Raw genomic sequence first — 24,071 nt, 5'->3', positions numbered from 1 at the left:
AGTATAATTAAAAGAATTATTCCCTTTACATTTTATAATAACTCAGTTACAAGTTTTAAATAATACTTAAAAAAAAAAAAAAAAAAAAAAAAAAAAAAAAAAAAAAAAAAAAAAAAACTTATTTTATTCCCTTTCAGAAATGTTCAGAGAAAGTCAAATACTATTTTCCTAATAATTCTCTAATTTAAAATGAACCGAATAGAGCATTAATTATAAATTGACTTACATTTTTCGATTTAAAAGAAGCCAAAAAATTATGTCATATTTAAGAAAGTATTTTAGGAAGAAGCTCTATAAATAGAAAAGAAATAATGCATAATTTTAATATTAATAATACAATAAACTTTAATCTTAATTTTTGTACCTTAACCGAATAAAATCGAATTACCTTATTTTTTTTTCTAATGTAATTAACGAAAATTTGTGAAAATATTTCATTCAAATTAAACCATTCTGAGAAAACTGTCCTGTGAAAAGTATAGCATTTAATTCCGTTCAGAATGAAATGTTGTTTAAAAATATGTTGTTTTCATATACATAGGACTCTGAAGTGTTGTAGAAAAATATATATATATACATTTATATGTATATTTGCGACGTAATTACAAAATATTTACACCCGAACGCGTCAAATCCCATAGAACTCAATGGTGAATGACCCAATGTTTTGGTCACCACGTAGGGATCGCCGGTGCTTCAGAGCAGGGTACGGAGAAACTTGTTTAGGGCGACTCCTTTTTACTTCTTACCTCCATGGTCTACATAAACTGTTGGACTGACTGTAACAACAAGGGTGCCCTCTGGTGAGTAACCAGAGAAGGACTTCAGTAAAATCCGAGTGTTTAACCTGATAGATTGTTTCAGACACTTGCTTTCTAATTTTCTTAAAGTTAAATGCAATGTTCGTGTGTTAATGGTAAACGCAAATGGGTTTGTTGATTCTTTGACGGTAAGGCCTGCCACTCTACACCCCCCCTTAAAAAGCTCTTCTTGGTTATACGATGATTACATGCGTATAAATGAAAAAAAAAAGTAACTTGAGTTTATAATAGTTACATTATTTGCATTTCATATTTACACTTTCGTCTATTTTTTTCTATGGGGGTACTTTTCGAAGAAAGTGACATCACCTTTGTAAAACCACAACCCAACATTACATGTTTTGCACATGTACCGGGATCCGTATCAGTTTCACTATCTGAAGGCAATTCGTGTAACACTTTCAGTGCTTCAGAAATAGTCAACCCCCTCCGATCCATTCGGAAAATAATTTAAAAAATCTGAAAAACAATGAAATAATATTATTATATCTACAAATTATAATATATACTAGCGGTCAAGCCCGCCAGCTGAGCGGAGTGAAACCCCCTTTTCATTGTTCAATGGTCAGGAGTTCCCATGTTAAATTTCGCCGGTATTCGAAAGCTGGACCGAACTACCAGTGTTTAGCGGTTTTGGGCGGGCTCCACCCGCTTTATTCACGTATGCATCGAGAAAATACTGCATACACGTTACATATGCGTAAAATCACGATTACACACATGCAGCCAGCCCGCTGGCCGAGATTCGAAAGTTGGAACGAACTACCAGTGCCCAGCGGTTCTGTGCGGGCTGCGCCCGCTTTATTAAAGTATGCATCCAGAATATACTGCATACACGATACACATGCGGAAAATCACGAAAACACCCACAGAGCCAGCCCGTTGGCCTTTATTCGAAAGTTGGACCGAACTACCAATGTTCAGCGATTTTACCGGACCTGCGCCCTCTTTATTCGCGTATGCATCCAAAAGATACTGCATACACGTTACACATGCGGAGAATTTGAAAACACAAATGGAGCCAGCCCGTGGAACACTATCAGTGTTCAGCGGATTCAAGGTTCAGAGTAAACTATAAATTCTTTTTCATTCAATTTTTCTGTGCGTGCAGAAGGAAATTTTTAAGGATCGTGCTTTCTGTGCACATCAAACTCCAGCAGTTGACTTCTATTACTTGCTGCTAATAATCTGTGCTTTAGATAGCATTTATAAAACGTTCATTGCTCCGCAAATGTCTCAATTATTGGATAGAGTTTTATTTCTTCATTCTGCAGTGGTGCCTGAATAGGGAAACAATTAAAAATTTATTCCCTACATAGGGATATTTAGTTTAAAGAACCGCGTGTTACGTTTATTAGATTTGTTTACAAAATTGCAAGACATGAATATTACAAAAATGTTGTAACTGCCGTTACTCTTGCTTGTATGATATGAGCTATTCGTGATAGTGCCAAATAAAATGAATCGCATTCTGAAATCAGGAATAAAATATATAAAAGCCAATTATCATTCATCAGTAGGTGTTTATGGATTTCGGCCGCGAAAGTTAATTACCTTAAATGATGGTATGATTGGTGTTTTTTAAAGAATGTTATATATTTTCTGTTATAATTGAACAGCAATTCATTCATTTCATCATCTGTGTAAATGAGCAGAGATTCATATGCAACTCAAGCGTGATTTTTTACCCTTTTCTGAGTACAATTCTCTTTGAGTAACTTAATATTACGAAGGGGGACGTATATGACGGGGTGACTCTTGTTAATGAGCATAAAAATGTAATGGGGTGTGACCTACATTGTAGTCCTCTTTCACAACATGTTGATATAAGTATTATAGTTGCACATTTTGAGTTGAATAATTCTGATCTCTAGCACATTTATGAATTCTCGGACATATCAAAAAAAAAAATTTGTTTTAATGAACTACCTTGATAACGAATTATTTTGAGAGTGAATCAATTACTTTTTACTGAGAGAATTTTTATTCCTTCTTTTTATAATAATTTGCATTTCTGTTAATATAGTCCTCGTTAAATTGTTATATTTATTTCTTTTGCTATAATTTTATAACACGGCACATTTTCACATTTATATATAATGTGGAAATGTGCCACATCGCCCCGCCACCAGTTTCTACAAATAAAATTTTATCCTAAATTATTTTCTTCTATTTCAGGAATTCCACAGAAAAGTAAAAAGTATTTTGATAAAGTATATCAAATTCATGAAGCTTTCAGAAACCACGGTCACAGGATTGCTTGTCTGAATCCTCTCTCAGTTTCTAATAATTTGTATGTTTTGATTTTATTTCAAGTAAAAAAAAAAATAATAATAATAATAAATTGTGTTTAGAGTTAAGTGTATACATTTATAATAAGCACTAAATTGGGTAACAGGCTTTCTAACATATAATTGTTACATAATTTAAAAGCAGGATTAGTAAAAGTTCACATGGAATAAAATGTCCAAACCATTTCTGGAACTACATAATCATTAAAAAAAATCACTTTCTTGTATAAGTATTTATATATCACTATGGTAGTATACATTCAAGTGCATTCCATAAAAGAAATGATTGTTTCATAAAGGGTTAAATTATGAAATGTATATAGAATTATAAAGATGATAATTCTAATAATTTTACATCTGACTTTTTTCATCTTGAAGAAATGCTAAAATTATTTTTAATTTAATAAAGAATAATATTTTTTTTTTTAACTCATGACAAAAACAACCTTAAAGTATTAGTATTATTAAATGGTTCATAATTATATTGTAATTGTTTTTTAAGTGTATTGGAAGATAACAAGGGTGTCTAAATTTGTGTAAATTTGTATAAATACAGTTATAAAAACCCTTCATTGCTGATTTTTTTGCTTCTAATGAATAGAGACTTAACATGTTTGCCTTTGAAATCAGTAGAGTTTTTGACTAAATTTACACTAAACACAAGGTTCTTGCTTTGCTAATTTTATGTATCAAGATGGTTGTCATCATCTAATTAGATTTCCAGTGTTATGTTTGATGCTAATTGCCACCTCATTAATCAAAAAGAACCATAATAAATACTGCATTCAGCTGATAGACATTTGAATCTTATTTTATCTGTTCACTTAGTTATTTGTGTTGCACTGAGAATCATTCTTTTTACAATATGCTATTCTGATGTTTGCATTATTTACATTTAAGTTTCTGGAACTACTCTGATATGCGCCCTCAAGTCGCCAAATTTCTCGCCAAACGTTTTTGGCGAGAAACTTCACGCTGCCATATTACTATCTAAATTTTTTGGTCTATATTTTGAACTTTAAGCCTAAAATGTCTCCAAAAACGCAGTTTTCGCACATGAAAAAACTACGTTTTGAACACACGATTTAAGCTAAAAATCTGAAACAAAAACAAAAAATTTAGATAGCAAAAACGTAAGGTTTCTAACCAAAAATATTTGACAAGAATCCATGTACACAGCGACATGTTTTAACTTAAAAAAACATCTACGAATGGTGCAATGTAGGCAACGAACGAATCTACGAACTCGCACACCTCGCTTTAATAAATTAACATAACAACAATGAATTTCAAAGAATACCATGTACACAGCATCCTGTTTAAACTTAAAAAAACATCTACGAATTGCACAATTTAGGCAAGGAACGAATCTACGAACTCGCACACCTCGCTTTAATAAATTAACATAACAACAATAAATTTCAAAGAATACTATGTACACAGCATCCTGTTTAAACTTAAAAAAAAACATCTACGAATTGCGCAATTTAGGCAAGGAACGAATTTACGATCTACGCACACCTTGCTTTAATAAAATAACATAATAACAATAAATTTCAAATAATACCATGTACACAGCGTTCTGTTTCAAAAACAACAATAAGGACAGAAATTCATACTAAATAACCATTGAACATAACATTCTACAAAATAAGAACAAGAATAAAATAAAATGCACTTACTATAAATTAATGCTTCTTCGAGTAGCAGATATACTAATTTCATAGTGTCTTTAACATGCCGCCAGGTAATCACTATTGTATTTATAATCACTATCGTACACACTCCAGAAAATTCATACTATGGTTCACAAATAAATAAAATCACAAATCCCTACTTCTATCATGCACAGCCATTAAAAATAATCTCCCAGACCCTCTTTCCACACTTCCAAATACCCACTACCCCTCAACAGGATGGCCACAATGATATTTCCTTTTGCCGAACTTCAATTGAACAACTTCTACCATTTTATCTTTCCCTCCCATCTTCTCAGACGCGAATCAACGAGCTCCAGCGAAAGATTGTTCAACGTCAACAGGGTTGCCATAGAAAACGCAATCGTGCCAATAACCAGCGCAGAACATATATCGCCACATTTGGTGAAATTAGAGCGTATATCAGAGTTGTACCAAGTTTCTATATATATACCACATAGGTCTTTCTTGTTTGTGTATTACTTGCTACTTATATATATATATATATATATATATAACTAAAAGAAAAAAAAAGAAAAAAAAAAAGGCACCTAATTTGTCCTGTTGCACACTATGTGTATACAAAAAGTTTTAGTACACATGGAAATGAAATATTCTAAAAGAAAGTTTTCCGTATGATGAAAAAAATTGTTCCTATCAAATTAAAATATAGAGAAAATAATCTTAGGATATATAAGGATACAAAATGGAATAAAAATGCAGATTTGAGGGAAAAAGAACTTGCATGTTGATAATTATGTACTTTAACCCTTTGTGGACAAAAAAGGGGTTTCATTTATCTAACTATAGGCTGTCTGCTCTACAACAAGATAACCTCTAATGATCAAGATTTATTATTATAATATATACAAATAGACCAAGGATGTGTGGTTAAATTATTACAGTATATTCGTAATAATAATAATAAAAAGTGTTAACCTGCATTGAAGGTATGAAAGTAAAAAAAGGATACATGAAAGTTACGGTCCTTTATTATTGAATTCATTTTTAACATCCTTCATAGTATGAAATTTTTCCAATTTTTCTTGTGGAATGTACTCAATTCTTTTTATTCCTAGAGCATAAAATGTGTAATGTTCGGTCAAGTTGCTTTTCCTTTCCAAACATACTACATTGACTCTATGGTTGCCTTTTCATTTGAAAATCCCCTCTCCATAGGCTAACCAGCTGTGTTACAAATCTGAAATGATTTAAGGATATTTCTTGTTTTCCAATATATGCATCTTTGTACAGTATCTAATCATTACCTGAACAAACTCCAAACCATTAAAAAAAAGTTTTTTTTCCCGCCATTTAAGGATTTTGCTCAAAAAGCAATAAGAAGCAGCGTAATGACAGCATAAGCTTAATTGACACCACCCAAATATTTAGTGTACTTTTGCATTTTAGTATGGGGGAGGGGGCATAAACTTACATCATAAAAATGATTTGTTTATCTCTCTATATAAAAGATAATAGAAATATTTGCATAGTGCATCCATCCAGTTTCTATAGGATTAATACATATCTCCCAAATGCAGTCTTTTGTGTTTTAAGGAATTATCTAGACTGATTTATTATGAGATGTCCTGGGTATAAAGTGATTTTAATATATGCAAAATTGTTTGCATTTTGCTTATGATATTGCTTATGATATGTATTGTTTAAGAGTTATTAGGAAGATATATACAATAGGTACTTTGTCACTCCCCCACACTAGTGCCCTAAGATATAAAAATAATTTTAGCATATCCTGTTTAAACCAAATATAGTCATAAGGGTGGCATAGGAAGATACAAAATGCTTGAATATCAAGATGTTTGTGCTAGATTGTAGTGAAAGATTTTTTAATCAGTGAATTACATACTATACAACATGACTAATTAATTTTAAGAATTATACCGACATTCATTTTTTCTACTTTGTATTAGTGTTCTCCATTTTATTTAGTTAGGGATATTTTTAATTTATATAGAATATAAAACACTGTAATATCAAAATAGAATAGAAATATGTCCAAGTGAAACAAAATTAGTAAAGCAACAACATTGTGTTTGGTGTAGATTTATTCAAAAACTCAATTGACTTTGAGATCAAACAGGTAGAAGTTTCTCTTCATTAGGAGCAAAGAAATCTGTAACATTGAAAAGCAGCAGTGATATAACTACAGTTGCACCTGCTGCTTTCCAGTTTTGCTGATTTCTTTGCTCGTGATAAAGAGAGACCTGTGCCTCTTTGCCCTTGAAATGAGATCTTGACTAAATCTATGCCAATCACAGGGTTGTTACTTTGCTATTTTTATACTATAATATATTCAGTTTACCCCCTTGTGCTATGCAAGTATTTGAGAAAAATATTCATGGTGAATTATTCAAATGCTTAACAAAGGAATTAGAGAGAAATTTCTATTTTAAATGATAATTTTAAGGCAAAAAATGCAAAACTAGCATCATTGGGCAATCATCTTGGAAATTTTGTTCATAAGTAATTATTTATTAATATCCAAGCATATGATGTTATTGAAAGTAATGAATATAAAATTTAGCATATTTTACAGTAATATGCCTGCACAACTGTTTCTGGTGGATAATATGTTACCTAAAGATGATATTAATCTTCATCCTTTTGTATGAAGTATTACAGTTACTAAAATGATTAAATGCAGCACTATGTCTTAAATCATAAAAATGGGAATGCCATATCAGATTCTCTAAACTTTAAAGAACATCTTATAAACACAATTTAATACACCAAGTGAGAGCCATTAAATTTCAGATAATTTGAATGGAATCTTGAATATACTGCATATTTGATATCAATTTTCTAAAATATTATAATCTGATCTAGCATGTACTTAATGTAGTAAATTTTGCTTTTTCTTCATTTAAGAAAGAAAATAATCCTATTGTATTTAAGTTTTCCTGAAAGTTATGAAGCACTCTAATACTTTTTTGCTGTTATATATCACATTTTATTTGTAGCTGAAATGTATTTTATGTTGCTCTTTTGAAATCATATTCTACTTTGATGCAGAATTATTTTTTAATTACAATAACTCTATTTTCAATAAAACTTGAAATTAATTGAAGTTTGATGTGCTGTTGATTTTTCAAAGGAAAAAAAAAAAAAAAAAAAAAAAAAAAAAAAAGGCCAAAGGTTTTTTTAAAAAAAAATCATTTTTATGGATATTTTTCTTTAGTTATTGTGCATTGTATTTTGCAAATTACATAAAAGCTTAGTTATATTTCTTCTCGATTGTTTACCAATACCTTTTTTATTTTTCTCTTTTTATAGGAGTGTAATTAAATTTAATTTACACAGAATTTTAAATTTGGCATTATTTTAACTTAAACTATTAATATTATACTACTTTAAGCTTTTAAAACTTTCTAAACTTTAGTTTTTAAAATGTTAAATTATGTGTATTTTTAATTGTATGACATTTGATAAAAGAATGTTTATTTCAATCTAATACATTCATACAAGCACATATAGTATATATATATATTTTTTGGCAGGTACATTCCTCAACTTGATCCTGAAAATTATAATTTTGACATTAATAGTTCAGATACATTTCACCTGAATGGAAACATTTACTGCCATGATTCTGAAGCTTCTGTAGGAAACATAACTGATTATTTGAAAAAAATTTATTGTGATAAAATAGGTGTTGAAATTCAGTACCTAGAAGTAAGTTTTTTTTTATAAAGTAAGACACTTCTGTGCTCTTGAGTGTATTTTTCTACGTATTTGTAGACGAGTGAGTTAATTTATTAAATAATGTATTCAGATTAATTTCTGTCTGGTTTCCTATGCCATTTTAGGTTTTTCTAATGTTAATTTTATATTAACAATATATTTAAAAAATGTCTTATGCAATATATTACTCGTGTTTTTGATTACCTGCATCAAACATTTTCATTCCCAACTGATTATAACTAGTAAGCTAATCTTAATACAGAAAATAAAAACAGGAAAATTTATCAACTTTACTGAACTGAATTTAGTCATTTTAGAATGGAAATATATTTTCTCATAACATGAGGCTCCCTTTCTAAAATGTTATAGGGCTTATATTAATATAAATATATTTTATTCATTTGAATGTGTTAGAAATTATGAAGTCTTGTATACATGCTGTCAGTAAATCTCAATTTTCATGTTTTCAAAAAATCGTATTTGATGTGTGTATATATATACATATATATATATATATACACACACACACATATATATATATATATATGTATTAAAACATGATCATAATTTGATCATATGAATTTTGAGCATCATCAAAAGTCAGCGGTATTATTTAGTTTTATAAGATTTAATGTGTTTCAAGAGAAAATCCCCCTTTGATTGTCTAATAATGATTTTAACATTAATGTATGCTTGAAAAAGATAAATTTTTTGTGCTTTTTTATATTTCCAGAACAATATATTCTTTATATTTTAATATTGCAAAAGCATTTTATATTTAATAAATAATTATGTAATTTCCCATCAACCATGAAAGTTGGTTAAACACTTAACCATGAAAATTCACAAAGATCCCACCAATCTGCTAATTATTCCTGTGAAATTCTGAATGAACTGATGCCTCTTTATTTAAAAAAACAATCACATATCACTTTTTATTTTCTTATATAATTGATAGATACAAATTCAGCATTTAAAAAGAAACATATATAAATAGTATTTCAATCTTTTAGATTAACTGACAAAGCAATTTATTATAACTTGTGCCAGATTTTACTGGAAGCTTTGTTTAGAATAAGTACAAATTTACCACAGGTGAGTGCTCCAATCTATAGTATTCATATGGTCCTTGAGAGCCTTTTAAAGTCCCTATATTTTTTGGAAATGATTTTTTTTTTTGTCCTTAATATGGTCCTTAATTTCAGCCAAAATCGGCAAAAGGTCCTTAATTTTAATCATCTGACATTTCTGTAGGTTATCTTATTATAGATTTATTTTGAGTCTGAATTAGCATTTTGGAAAAATATTTTTTTTGGCAATTCATTGACAAATATATATTTGATACATTGTTGTTTGAATTCATCCTTACTTTTAATGTAAACAGTGCAATACTTGAGTTTTCTAGGCAAGAAGTGAGGAATAAACATTTAAAAAGTATTTCTTTTTTGCAAATGAAGTGTTTGAAAAATACTATATCAGAAGCAACTTTCCCTTTTTACGATATGAATTCTTTTATTAAACGATGCTAAATTTGGCAAATTGTCAACATTTTGGCTATTTAATATCAATTTGTATTCAAAATTTTTTATTCAGAGATTTGTGAATTTTTGACAATTTTCTTTTGGAAACTTAATAACATTGATAAATATCATTAAAATAATAATAATATATTGTATTTAAGGAACAACATTAAAATAAAACATTTTTATTTTTCCCTATCATATTATAAAATAGCATTAGTTTACATTTTAATGACTTATTATTTTGAACCTGAAAAATAAACAAGATAATAATTCCTATAAAGCCTAGTTTCCAAGCATATCATAGCAAAATTAAAATAGCTATTATAATTATTTTTAAATTAATATAATTTGTTGTCTTTTATATATTTTTATGGTAAGAGTTTTTTACTTGGTAGTTGTCTCAGAATATTCAAACGTGTATCAGTTTTATCTGTAAAATTCACTTCACACTTTTTCTTTTTTTTTCTTCCCAAAACCTGGCTTTTTGCTGTTACTGAATTGATGGGGATAAATTTTTTGCCTGATTTTAGACTTCGTACCTCAGAAGGTTTACAGGGATTTGAAGGCAAGATTTATAAATTATACAGTTCCAGAAACTTTCAGAAAAATGCGACAAAATTAAAAATGTCTCAAGGGTATTAACACATAATCAATGTAATTTACCAGAAGTTTGTAATAAATTTTTTATTTTTCTATAAATTTTTTAAAGAAAAATGAAACATTATTATTTAAATTTCCTACTTTTGATCCTATAAGCTTTCCTTTTAGCATGCTTATCTTCCCTTTATTCTCTCTTCTTTTCACTAGACATAAACATGGACAATTGAAGAAGTTCTATTTTTATCACGTGGATAGGCATCTACAGAAAAGAATTTTTCTGCTAATAAAGACATTGAAAACTGACAATTGAAAAGATTTATATTATTTGTTATCATACAAAAAAACTGGCACTGGTCATTTTCTCGTCTAATGCAATCTCTGTAGGTCCTAAAATCTGCTGCCTTTATGTCTCCCAAAATTCTAAAATTTTTGCCATCCCTAAATTCTATTGCTCGGTGCCTCTCTTAAATTCTAAAACTTCTGCCATATTGGCTTTTACAGTAGCTCCGATCATATATCGTTTCATATTTGTTCTGAATGCTCATATTACTAAAGTAATAAAATTAGACATTCTGAATACATGGAGTTTTTTAAACTAACAGAAGTTTTTAATTAAATTTGAAAATGCTTAAAAGGAAGAGAAAGCTTACTGAGAAAGAAATTGCAAACAAAGAAAAAGAAAATTTTTCTTCAAAGATTTAGTTCTGAGTTCAAATATATAATGCTGAGAAAAAGAAAATTGTTCTTCAAAGATATAGCATCTCATAACTTATGAGATAAAGCAGAAACTAGTGAGAACATTTTTTTTTTTTTTTTTTTTTTATTGAAACAAGTTTCTTTTTGGCTTAAGGAGAAGGAAATTGCCATAAAGTAGCAAAAAATAATGGAAAATTTTCAAATTAAAAAGGCGCATAAGTATTATATTACAGGTTGTTACTACAAAACTTATGTATTTTGTAGCTTTTAATATATAATTATCGTAATATCATTTTAGAATCAATGTCATAAATTATATGGGCAGTTATCTTTTATTTTGGACTTAAACAGTTCTTAGATTGTGATTTTAACAGTGCATTTTTTATGAATATTTTTAAAAAGCATAAAAAATTTAACAATAGATGTATAATGACTAAAAGTACCTAATTTAATTATTTCTAATTAACTGATTACCCTTAAAAGTTATTTCTGCATTTTATTTTAATGCTAATTGATAAATTTTATTAATTTGATTTTATTCTTCAATTGGTATTATATTTATGCTTTAGTATTAGATTATGTGGCACTTTTCTGTTTTCAGGTCTGGATTCCAAATTGTATTTATATATGCACATGTGTATCTATGTATGTGCATGTGTGTACACATACATATATACATGTAAAATATAAAAAAATACGATGGCTTTGCTCTACGCGGACACATAACCTTTAATTAACTTTCTGAAATTCAGGATTTTGCCTTTAGACCAGTACCTTCTAGAATTTGTTAGCATATTACGTAACCGCTACTATAAATAACAAATGCGCGCCATTTTGCGTCAAAAGAAGCTCGCCTCTCCTCCTGTGCTCTCCTTCTGTGTGTGTGTGCTCCTATGCTGCTTGATCTAACTTTCCTTTGATAGAAACAGTAATGACGCATAAAGTTTAACTTTATTCGTAGTTTTAGTTTTAGTGGTTTAAACTACTATTGAATATGTGAATATGGGTTTTGCGCATGCTCGTGCCATTGTTGTGTGTGTTTTCTTGAGCTCTGATTTTCAGCTTTATTTTGCGGTAATTAATGTGTGTAAACTATTTATTGTGTATAATTTTATTTGTGTAAGTGTTCTGCTTTATATTTGTGCAATTTGTTTCAAGTTGAAAGAAGTATTGTTAATATTATGGCTCTTGCAAGATTTCGGCATAGTTAAGCCTAGCTTGACGATTTGTTTACTTCTTTGAGTCGTGCTACGAAGTAAAAGAATGCCAGGATGGACGAAGAAGACGATGATGCGTTTTATAGTGCGCTTAAATGTTGCTATGATAAACTTGAAACGGCTATTGAGTCAAAGTGTAATATGAACCAGAATATTCGTGAAGAGGCAAGGCATGCAATGTGTAAGTTAAAGTGTTTGATTACTAAGAATTTTGAACGTATTAAGTCGCTGGGTTACCGTGAAGCTTGTAGGGAAAGTCTTAAAGACATTTTCGTAAAACCAACGTATGCTAGTGCTATGCTGCCATCTCCTGTGAATAATGTGAAACAAAGACCTAGTTATGCTAGTGTGGTGGTGCCATCTGATGTTACAAGGATTAATGAAAAGTCCTTGATTTCTTCGGATTGTTGTTTAATTGTAGACTCTGAAAACTGCTCTTCTGACGATGTTTAGAAAGTTATTAAACTAAAAATTAATCCATTAGAAGCTAAGTTAGGTATATATACTTTAAAAAACATTGGAAAAGATAAAGTCTTGGTTAAGTGTTTGACAGAAAATGATCGGAATCGACTTCAAGCCAAAATTAATGAAAAGTCTCCGGAATTGAACACGTCCTTGCCAAAAAAAGAGGAATCCTGTTTTACTTGTAAAAAATGTGCCAAATGCAATACCTAATGAAGATCTTCTGAAAGTGATTTTTGAACAAAATCCCAAAGTTGTTGAATCTGATGAAAACAGAAGTATATGTAGTGTTCGTTTTACTTTAAAAACCTTCCAGTTCACGAGGCACGTTGTGACTGAAACGCACCCCATGGTTCGTAAACGTATTATGAATCAAGCCAGGTTAAAAATTAATTGGAGTATATGTGAAATTGACGATTTTATTATCATCAATAGATGTTTTAAGTGTCTTGGGTACAACCATCGTGCTGATGAATGTCGTGAGCGAACAGCCGGTTTTAACTGTTCTGGAGAACACAAGGCAAAGGATTGTTCGAATAGGAATGCTGTAGCTTGTATAAATTGCATCCGCTTCAATCATAAAACAAATAAAAGCTATAAAAAAGTGAATGTTAATCACAAGCCCTTTTCAGAATGCTGTCCTAGTCATGAATTTATGAGAAAGAACATTCAATCTCGAATTGATTATGGCTAGATTGGCTAGACGCGTTTTAAAGTGTGTGCAGTTAAATCTTCATAAATCCAAATCTGCGACACAACAGCTAATTTTAAATATGGAAGCTGATGATATTGACTGTGCTTTGGTTCAGGAACCTCATTATTATAAGAATTTTCTTCCAGGATATCCTGGCACTTATAGACTTTATTGTGATCCTAATTCTGACAATGTAAAGGCGGCAATCATCATTCGATCACGTGATCTATCAACATTTCTTGATTATAAAAATATGGATTATAATATGGTCACCTTGGATATTACTGTTGGCTCAACTGTGCTCACTCTTTTTTCATACTATTTTGAACCCTCAAGAAACATTGACTTAGATCTTCATAAAATTAGTCAAGTCTTTTTGTCCAAAAATCTTAATCGACTGGTTTAGTGTATGGACTCTAATGGCAAATCTGAATTATGGTTTAGTCCCTATTCAGACTCTCGTGGAGATAAACTGAGTGAATTTATTTCTGCCAACAACCTATTTGTTATTAATGAAGATTATAGACCTACGTATCAGGCAACTCAAGGTTCTAGTTATATTGATGTTACTGTTATTGGTTCACATCTTCTCCAGGATGTTTCAAGTTGGTGGCTGTCTGAAAAAGAATCCTTTTCTGATCACATGATAATTGAATTTGAATTTCGTCTCTCTACGTTCTTACGAGACACCTCAAATGTTCCTTTTAATATCTTCAATACAGGGAAAGTAAATTGGGATCATTTTCGAAAATGTTGTTCTTCTCGCATCACCCGTTTCATTGATATTCTTAACGACTGTACTGACGATTCTCGCCTAAATACTCTTGTTGAGAATTTTAGTTTTGTTCTTCTCCAGGCATCTCAAATTTCCATACCTGTTAGGAATCATGGTAAGCACAATGTTCCTTGGTGGTCTGCTGAAATTTTTTGTATGAGAAAGAGGCTTAATGCCTCTAGGCATAGATTTCAGCATTGTAAAAATCTGCCTCTTAGAGAGCTTTATAAAATTAAATATCTCGAATATAAAAAAGTTTACTATCTAAAGCTTGCTGATGCTAAATCTCAGTCTTGGAAAACATTTCTTTCGACCACTGATATTCACAGTGTATGGAAAAAGATTTACACATATGGAGTTAAAAGAGATTTCATGAAAAAATTGAAATAACTGGTATTTGTCTTTCCACTGGAGAGACAACCAACTCTTTAGAAGAGACAATTACTGCTGTGCTTCAGAAATCTTTCCCCTCGGATCTACAGGAAAATGATGATGATTTGCATAAGGAATACCTTCAAGCTGCGCGTACTGCTTATTCTTCTTTTGTAAATCCTATGTTTTCTTGTGATGAAGTTAATACAGTTATTTCTATGCTGGAACCAAATAAATCACCTGTTCCTGACTCTATTTCAAATGAGATTATTAAACAGTTTCATTTAATGTTTCCTCAATTTCTCCATAAACTTTTTAACGTTTGCCTAAATGTTGGCATTTTTCCATATTTATACGTATTTGGAAACATGCTCAAGTAATTCTTATTCCTAAAGGAAATGAGTCTAGGATTCCTTACCTAGATAACCTTAGATGTATAAGCTTACTTCCTGTTTTAGGTAAATGCTCGGAAAAACTTTTTATTAACAGAATTTGCTGGTATCTCCGCCATGGAGATCTTCTTTCTGGTAATCAGTATGGTTTTACACCTCAAAAAAGTTCTGAAGACGCTCTTTTACGCTTAAATGAAATTGTTCAGAGAGGAAAAAAGAAAAACTTGCACACTATTTTGGTCTTTTTGGATATTAAGGGCGCCTTCGACTATGCGTGGTGGCCTTGTATTCTCAATCTTCTCAAAAAAGTGGAACTTCCAATGAATATTTTTTCACTTGCTGCTGATTTTTTAAATGATCGGGCGGCCAAACTGCAATTGGGCTCGGCTTCTGCAATCCGTCACCTTGAAAGGGGTTGCCCTCAGGGCTTTGTTTCAGGACCTACATTTTGGAATATTATTATTAATGATGTCCTATTAAAACTGGAAAATCTTGCTTGTTGTGATACTATAGCCTTTGCAGATGATGTTTTGTTTTGCTTTCAGAGTAGGGACCTTTCTGCTACTTTTTTACAGGCACAAGAGGCTTTAAATTTCGCCTCAAACTGGTCAAAAGGTTTTAAATTAGATTTTAATCCTGATAAAACCAGGGTTATGATTATTGAAAAGCGAAACATCTGTTATGATGCATTTCAGTTATCTCTCGATGGCACCCCTTTGACTGTGGTAAAGCAAATGAAATATCTTGGGGTTTTTCTTGACTGTAAATTTTCTTGGAAACAACACTTAACTTACGTATCAGAGAAATGTGATAAATTACAGCGTAGATTAAGTCGTATTGCACTCAACACATACGGTATTAATTACGACGTTCATTCGCTCATTTATAAACAAGGAATTGCACCCTTCATTATGTATGGCTCTAGAGTCTGGGTATATCGCTCAAGAAGAAGATAAATTATAGATATTTACGACGTGTTCAAAGGCGGATACTTCTGCGGGTCATATGTGGATATCGTACCATAAGCTATGAATCTGTTTATGCAATATCTGGCTTTCCTCCAAATGACATTGCCATTCTTCACTCTATTGCTTATAAAGAAAATATTTCTGCCTCTACTGTCTCTCAGTATGATTGTATTTTACCTCTATCTGATGTCCCTCATCCTTCAGAAAGAAATGCTGTTAATTTTATTCAGTTTAGCAATAAAATCGTAGATGATTCGCTTGTAACTTGCTATACTGATGGCAGCAAAATTGATGGCAAGGTTGGTCGCGCATTTGTTGTCTTCAAAAATGGTCTTGAATTTGAGCACTTTCAATTTAGAATCAGAGATGAATGTACCATTTTCATAGCTGAACTTTTGTGCTTAAACTTCGCCGTCAAATGCATCTAAACAAAACAGTGCTGTTTCAGACTATCTCATTTGTACTGATTCCCTTTCATCCTTGAAGATCTTAAAATGTATTTCTGCTTCTAATAATATCATTATCGAGATTCAAAAAGAACTAAAAAATTTAAAGGATAAAAATATTTCGGTTTCATTTTCATTTGTTCGTGGTCATACAGGTGTTGTTGGGAACGAACAAGCCGATTTCCTTGCTAAGACTGCGACTAAGAAGGAAATTGACACTTTTGGTCAATATCCCTAATTCCTTTTATAAGAAGGTCATGTATGAAAGCATTGTGGAGTCGTAGAATCACAAATTCATTAATTCAAATAAAGGGAGTCTAACTAGGAGATTTTCCCCTTCTATTTAAATGAGATTGTCATGTCATCATTTCTTCACAAATTACAAATTAACCCAGTTTTTTACTGGACATGGGAATTTTAAAAGTTATTTGAACAGATTTAAGTTGAGTCCTGAGTCTGTATGTGACTGTGGCCTCGGCGGCGAGGAGAATGTTGAACATGTGCTTCTTCTATGTCCTAAATATGAGAGCGAAAGAAATGTCTTGAAACTGGGACTGAAAAATTTTAATATTAACTGGCCTCCAGAGTTTTACCAATTTATTTCCAAGAGAAGTGCTTTTGACACTTTTTGTCAATTCATTGTAAAACTTTGTAATCATCCTTAATTTTATTTCAGTTTTCTCTTCTGTTTATTTGTATTGTGTTTCATACTTACTTCTGTAAGCCCCATGTGATACTATGTGGTACATGGGGAATTTGCTGTGTTTCTGTTAATAATAATTAAAAAATAAATAAATAAATAAATAAATAAAAAATAAAAAAAAAATATGTGATTTAGAGAATTTCATATGAAGTAAAGCATGATCTATGGTAAAAATTGAATTAAAGATATGGAATAAAGATGTACCATTAAAAGCTAAATTAACTTGCCTTTTCATTTGGATTAGCTTTACCACTTTGCAAAAACCATGCCTGAACTTTGATGCTGAAATATCACATACGTGCGCGAGCCCACCAGCGGCCGAGCGGTAAAGTCGCTGAACACTGGTAGTTCGGTCCGAGGTTCGAATCCCGCAAACGGGCTGGCTGCATGGGTGTTTTCGTGGTTTTCCCCATGTGTAACGTGTATACGAGCCAGTTTCCCATAGAAAGTCCTCCACAAAGGCATCCCTCCCCTTAGGCAGATAGCCCTAGTGTGCTCTGCCATAATTAAAATACACATACACACACACATCACATACGTGCATACATGAACACATTCATCCATACATACATTTCTGAATTCAGTCCTGATAACAAAACAGTATGGATTATGCTTAATAATAATGTATCCTGTCAACAGATTTTTTTAATCTTTGTGTGGTATTGTTGCGTTTTTCTTTTTCCTGACACCAGTTATTACGTTATTTTCTTTCTTCACGTTCGTAGATTTGGAGTGAATAACGCCGACACTGGATGAAGTATTGAAACACACTTTATTTATCAATATTAATCAGGAGAGCTCCTAAACACTTTTACAGTCATTGAAGATCTACTATAAACACGCTGGAACAATCAGCGACACAGCCTTCACACTGTCAGGTATTAACAGTGGAGATAGCTTCCTGCAAAGCACCCGATTCTGGAGTACAGCTCCCTACTCTGCTTGGTCGTTTTCGGAACTCCACGTACTCTCGAGGCTCTCCACGCTACAACTCGCGATACACTCGACGACATATGAGCACAGCTCCCGACTCTTTGGTTCAGTCGTTCCTGGAGCTCAACACGCTCTCTTGATGATGCACTAACCACGCTACACTAACAGACTTCTTCGGTGCACTTGACGACCCACTCGGCACTCGTTGCCCGGCTGTCAACTCGATTGACTCCGCAGGGATTGATTCGCTAGACGAGACGCACTCGATGCTAACTCTTTCGCACTCCAGACGAGGGACTGTGACTCGCCCTCTTGATGAAGCACACACTGAGACACTAACTGACTGCGGACCAGCAGTGTTTCTATAGCTTTCAGCTTGTGTTCGAGAACATTCTAGGCTAAACTGGTAAGAATTCGTTCCAGAAGGTTCTCCATCCGTCCATGGCATATGACCAATTATGTCACCAAAGGGGCGATTTCTCGCCAAATGTGGCAACCCTCTCTTCCTTTACTATTTTATGGCAACCCTAAACCTTCTCTGCGGGGGGGGGGGAAGCTATCTTACCGCGGTTGTACATTTTGTAACAGTACTACAAAAGTGAGTTCAGGCATAGGTAATTTTTTTATTTATTCAATTCCCATTTATTGATAGCTCCTTAATTTTTTTCATTGACGACCCTTAAAAATTCTTCCCTCGAATCATGTTCCTTCTCAAATGAATATTCTTTTGTCATGTTGCATCACAAAAAAAATAAATAAAGTACTATTGTGTCCATTAATAGACAACATTTTTGATGGCATGATCCCATAACTTTGAAAGTAATCTCTTTCTGTTATGTAGAAGGCAGATCCCAAATTTTAATATATATATATATATATATATATAAATTTGAATTTGAATTGCAATTTGAATATATATATACATTCAAATTGCAAGAAAAACATACTGTAGTAATAGTTAATTTACATCCTTGTTTATAAAAACAAAAGTTGGCTTGCTGGAGTCACATCAAATGAAAGCACAAATCTTATAAGTGTGTTGGGATGTCACGTTTATCCATAATTGGGGCTAAATCACATTGCTGTGGGATGTAATAATACACGGTACTCTTGAACTATCCATCAAATCGTCACCACCGCAGTCACACCAGCCGCAGGTGGCTAATTTTTCATCAACCTTAGATGTAAAAAACAATACCATTTTAAAAAATGGTGGCACAGTGTAAAATGTATAAAATAGCAATGAATTAATGAAATTAAAAATGCAAAAAACATCCGTTATGAAACACTGGAAATTATATAAAACAGCTACATATTAACTAAAATAAAAATGCAAGAAACATATATAATAAAACATTTACTTTTTTGCATCACTCTGCTACCATGTGTGCATTGATCTGTTTTGACTCAAGAGAAAATCGGAGAATTGTAGCAATTCGGAAAAAGCTATTATCACAATCACATTAGAGCAGTTGATAAAAAGCAGTCACAAAGATGACTGTTGAATTTCAAAAGCCAAATTCAGCATTGTCATAATGCAAATGCAACCATTGGAGGCTTTCTAGATAAATATATTTTCATAAAATTCTGGGTTGCTTATTTTGACTACATAGCACATTGCTTGGTGATTCTTCTCAGGGTCGAGCAATTAATCAGAAAGTGTCTAATACGTGAGTATGATTAAATAATTAGATCAATTTATATATATTTTTTCCTTTCTCTTTACAGGAAAATGAAAAGGACTGGTTTTCTAGAGAATTTGAGAAAATTCAAGTTGATACAAATTTATCAGAATCTGAACAGAAAGACATTGCAAAAGAATTAATCAAGTCACAAGTATTGTACTGTTTGTTACTGATACATTTAATGCAAAACTTTATTTGACTATATACTGATTATTTGATTTTTGTCAATATTTTACAAAATGGCAATTCTCGATATTTGCTTGTTATAGATGTATGCAAACAAAAGAGCTTGCATACATCTATAACATCATTGCTTACATCTATTGCTTGTTTTTTGCTCTTAATAACAGCATTAGTATACTATTACTGAGCACTATTTTCTGAAATTTGACCTTCTGAAACATTCTTTCTGTGTCTATAAAATCAGCTAAAGATCTAGGCCCTTAAACTCATTTTTATATAATTTGCTTTCAAGCTACTTATTTGAAAGTCAAACTGTGAATGTATTTCCTTCATTATAATGAGCTATTTGTCTAAAAACTTAAGCCTCATATGATTTTATGTTCAATTAAATAGTTTCCATCAAACCAGAAAAGACTAAATAACAAAATTATATAAAATAAGCACAACTTTGTAAAGGAATGTATATATATATTATATTTACAGCTATTTTTGTTGCTGGGAAATAATTCTGTCGTTGCAGCTATATTATTATTCATTTTTTTCTTGCTAACTGATGAAGAGCTCATTTTAAACAAAATATCCCAGGAGACATAATGCATAAGAATAAATATCAGATTTTTTTTCTGTTATAGGATTACTCACACCACATAGTTTACTATAGAAAGCTATTTGTACCCAGTTGTACCTCCATTACATTATTTAATTCTTATTTATGTGAAATCATATGGAAATACCAGAATAAAGGGGCAGGATTGAATGGATATTAGCTGACATTGTTGCCTGTTGGCCTTCTTGAAAATAAATGTCTTCTTCTTATCTCTTTATCATTGTTCTTATTTTCAAAATAAATATTGTCAATAAAAAATTTTCAAAGTATGGCATTCTATTTTACTATTTCCTTATTGAAATAACTAAAGAACCAATATCTTACATTTAGAAAAAAATATTCAAAATATTTTGAAATTTGATTTTAGTCTTTTATTTAGCATATATTTTATCAGCATTCGGCATTTTTATTTATGTTAATCTTTCACCTTATCTCTTATTTTAAGTACTACTGCTAAAAGGTAGAAGTTATTGATAATTTATCATTTTAAATATGTTTGTTGAAGCAATTTGTTCATGTAATTAAAATTAAAAGCTCAAGTAAAAATTACTAATACACTCATGTCCATAAGTTAAGGATAATTTGGAGTCACGTGGAATTCGAACTCTAAAATAAATATATCACCTGTAAAATCACTACACACATCTTCCAGAATCATATGCAAATTTCAGGAAGTAACCAGATGACACCGATGGTATGTCACAATGATGAGAGTGTAAGAGAGTGATATATAAGGAATACAGGCAAAGAATTTGTAGGCACTTTATAAGCATTTCAGTGCAATAACCAAATAGTTATGACACAAAGGACGCATTTGGATGATTTTTTACGTGGTAGAATTATCGGCTGTCTGGAATGTGGGCGTACCCAACTGGAAGTATCAGACGAACTTGGAATTGCCCAGAGTGTCATCTCCAGGCTTTGGCAATGATTCCAAGATGATGGTAATGTGAGTAGACGTTACAGCACAGGTCGCCCCAGAGTTACAACGCCGAATGAAATTTACTGCCAAAAGAAACAGGCGGAGCACAGCGTCAGACCTGTCTTATCAGCTCTCTTCAGCCACTGGTACGACAATTTCAAGGCAGACCGTGTACAGATGCTTAGGGCAGATTGGTTTATATGCTCGTAGACCTGTCAGATGCGTTCCACTTACTGCAACTCACTGGACTTAGCCTGGAGTAGAGAGCATGCCTTGTGGACACCGCAACAGTGGGCTTGTGTGACGTTTTCCGACGCGTCCAGGTTTAGCTTGCAGTATGATTCTCTTCGGACTTTCATATGGAGAGTCCAGGTACCCGTTGCCACCAAGAAAACATCATTGAACGACACCGTTACGGTGGTGCAGGAGTGCTTGTTTGGGGTGGAATTATTCTGGGTTCCAGAACTGACCTGAATGTTCAAATTGTAACCATGACAAGCCAAATCTATCGGGATGTCATTCTGGAACAACATGTACGTTTGTTTCGAGGCACCATGGCGCTTAATTTGTGTTTATGGATGACAACGCCCGTCCTCACCGTGCAAACATCATAAGCGAGTGCTTTCAATCGGAGGATATCGCCCGTATGGACTGGCCAGCATTCTCACCGGACTTGAATCCAGTAGAGCACATGTGGGACATGCTTGGCCGACGAGTTGCAGCCCGTCAATTCCTCCTACATGTCTACCGGAACTTCAGAGAGCATTTCTTTTTGAGTGGTGTAATATCCCCCAAGATCAGATCGATAATTTTTTACTCAGCATGCCTAGGCGTTGTATGGACTGTATTGCATCGTCTGGGAGACATATAATGTATTAACAATCATATTAACCATGTAATATTGGTTTTTTATAAATAGATGTTTTTTGTAATTTCCTCTAGGGAGGAAAAAATCGCTAATTTTTTTAATAATATCAAACATATAGCATCTTTTTTTGGTCTTTACCTTTTGTTTAATAAATAAGCTTTACAAATAAGTCAAATTTGTTTTGCTTCCAACTCTTCCTTTGCCTGATTTTGCATTATCCTTAATTTATGGACATGAGTGTATTAATAAGTTAGAAACCATAAAAATATCTAAAATTAAATTTTTCTCATCCTAATTTATTCAATACACAGAATTTTGATAAAATTCTAATCAGAAATATGAAAACAAATATGTACATAAACAAAAATCAACTGTATTAAAATATGAAATGTGGCATTTTCCCATTGTCTTATTTTTTAATACGAGGGCTGTTTTTTAAGTAAGGTCCATTAGCGCGTATAGTTCACGCGGACACTGCAACGAGTTGCTGCGCCACTAACCAGCATCCTTTGCGAATAAACTCGCACCAGTGTCAGCTCTGTAGCAGTTGTGTAAAGTATGCTGTGCATCTTTAAAATGTTTAAGGTGATTGAATCTCCCATCACGTATGAGATATGGTCTGTTTTCCGTTTTTAGAGTGTGTGAAACATGTCGACTGCAGACATTCAACACCAGATCACGTAAGTTTATGGCACTTAAGCAATAAGTGATTGTAAAGTCCAAAAAAGGGTCAGGGATTTTAAAGACTGGCGTACAAACGTTCATGACGAAGAATGCTCAGGCCGGCGCTCTACACTAATGATTTGGTTCATGTAGTTGAAGCAAAAATTCATGAGAACAGAAGATTCACTATAACTATTCTTTCATTGAAATTTCTCCATGTTTCTTGGTTGGTAGTTTACAAAATTGTGACTGAAAACCTAAACTTTAAGAAATTGTGTTCTCGGTGGGTACCCCAATGCCTCACAGTGGAACGCAAAGAGAAGAGTTTGCCAGTTCATTGGACTATTTGATTCGTTATGAGGAAGAAGGGAATGATATGTTATGTCAAATTGTTACTGGAGATGAAACATGATATCTCATATCACCCCTGAATACAAATAACAGTCGATGGAATAGCGACACACATCCTTTCCTGTCAAGGTCAAAGCGCAAGATTATGGCAACAGTATTCTGAGACCAGTGCAGTGTTTTGCTGGTGGAATTTATGTCACAAGGAACGACGATCAATTCAGGTGCTCACTAGTGCAATTCTACAGAAGCTCCAAAGAGCATTCCAAAACAAACGGCGTGGCATGTTGTCAAAAGGAATTTTTTTCCTCCACGACAACACATGGTCTAACACTTCTCGAATTACTCGGGACTTAATAGAATCTTTTGGCTGGGAAGTTTTGCACCATGCACTGTACAGCCCCGACCTTGTTCCCAGTGATTTCCACCTTTTCTGGTACCTCAAACACCATCTTGGCGAGAAGCGCTTCAGTGACAACGAAGAAGTGAAAGCGGCCATGAAC

At 32.3% G+C, this 24,071-nt stretch overlaps 1 protein-coding gene across 3 annotated transcripts in view; it reads left to right on the top strand.

Moving 5' to 3' along the window:
• Positions 1–2,142: 2,142 nt before the first annotated feature.
• The window catches only part of LOC118202984 (2-oxoadipate dehydrogenase complex component E1), a 173,626-nt gene continuing 151,697 nt past the window's right edge, over positions 2,143–24,071 (top strand). For 2 of the 3 annotated variants that reach the window (XM_085822464.1, XM_085822462.1), the window contains exons 1-4: positions 2,155–2,386; positions 3,000–3,114; positions 8,328–8,502; positions 20,021–20,130. In XM_085822464.1, the coding sequence (XP_085678590.1) occupies positions 2,281–2,386; positions 3,000–3,114; positions 8,328–8,502; positions 20,021–20,130 (506 nt within the window). In that variant the 5' untranslated portion in view covers positions 2,155–2,280. Of the gene's footprint in view, positions 2,387–2,999; positions 3,115–8,327; positions 8,503–20,020; positions 20,131–24,071 lie in introns of all 3 variants that reach the window. The other variant, XM_085822465.1, reaches the window with a different exon arrangement.

This window comes from Stegodyphus dumicola, chromosome 8, assembly GCF_044657685.1.
Source record: "Stegodyphus dumicola isolate Sdum_Otavi_A_Nest chromosome 8, ASM4465768v1".
Taxonomy (NCBI): domain Eukaryota; kingdom Metazoa; phylum Arthropoda; class Arachnida; order Araneae; family Eresidae; genus Stegodyphus; species Stegodyphus dumicola.
This window is presented reverse-complemented; position numbering and strand designations above follow the sequence as displayed.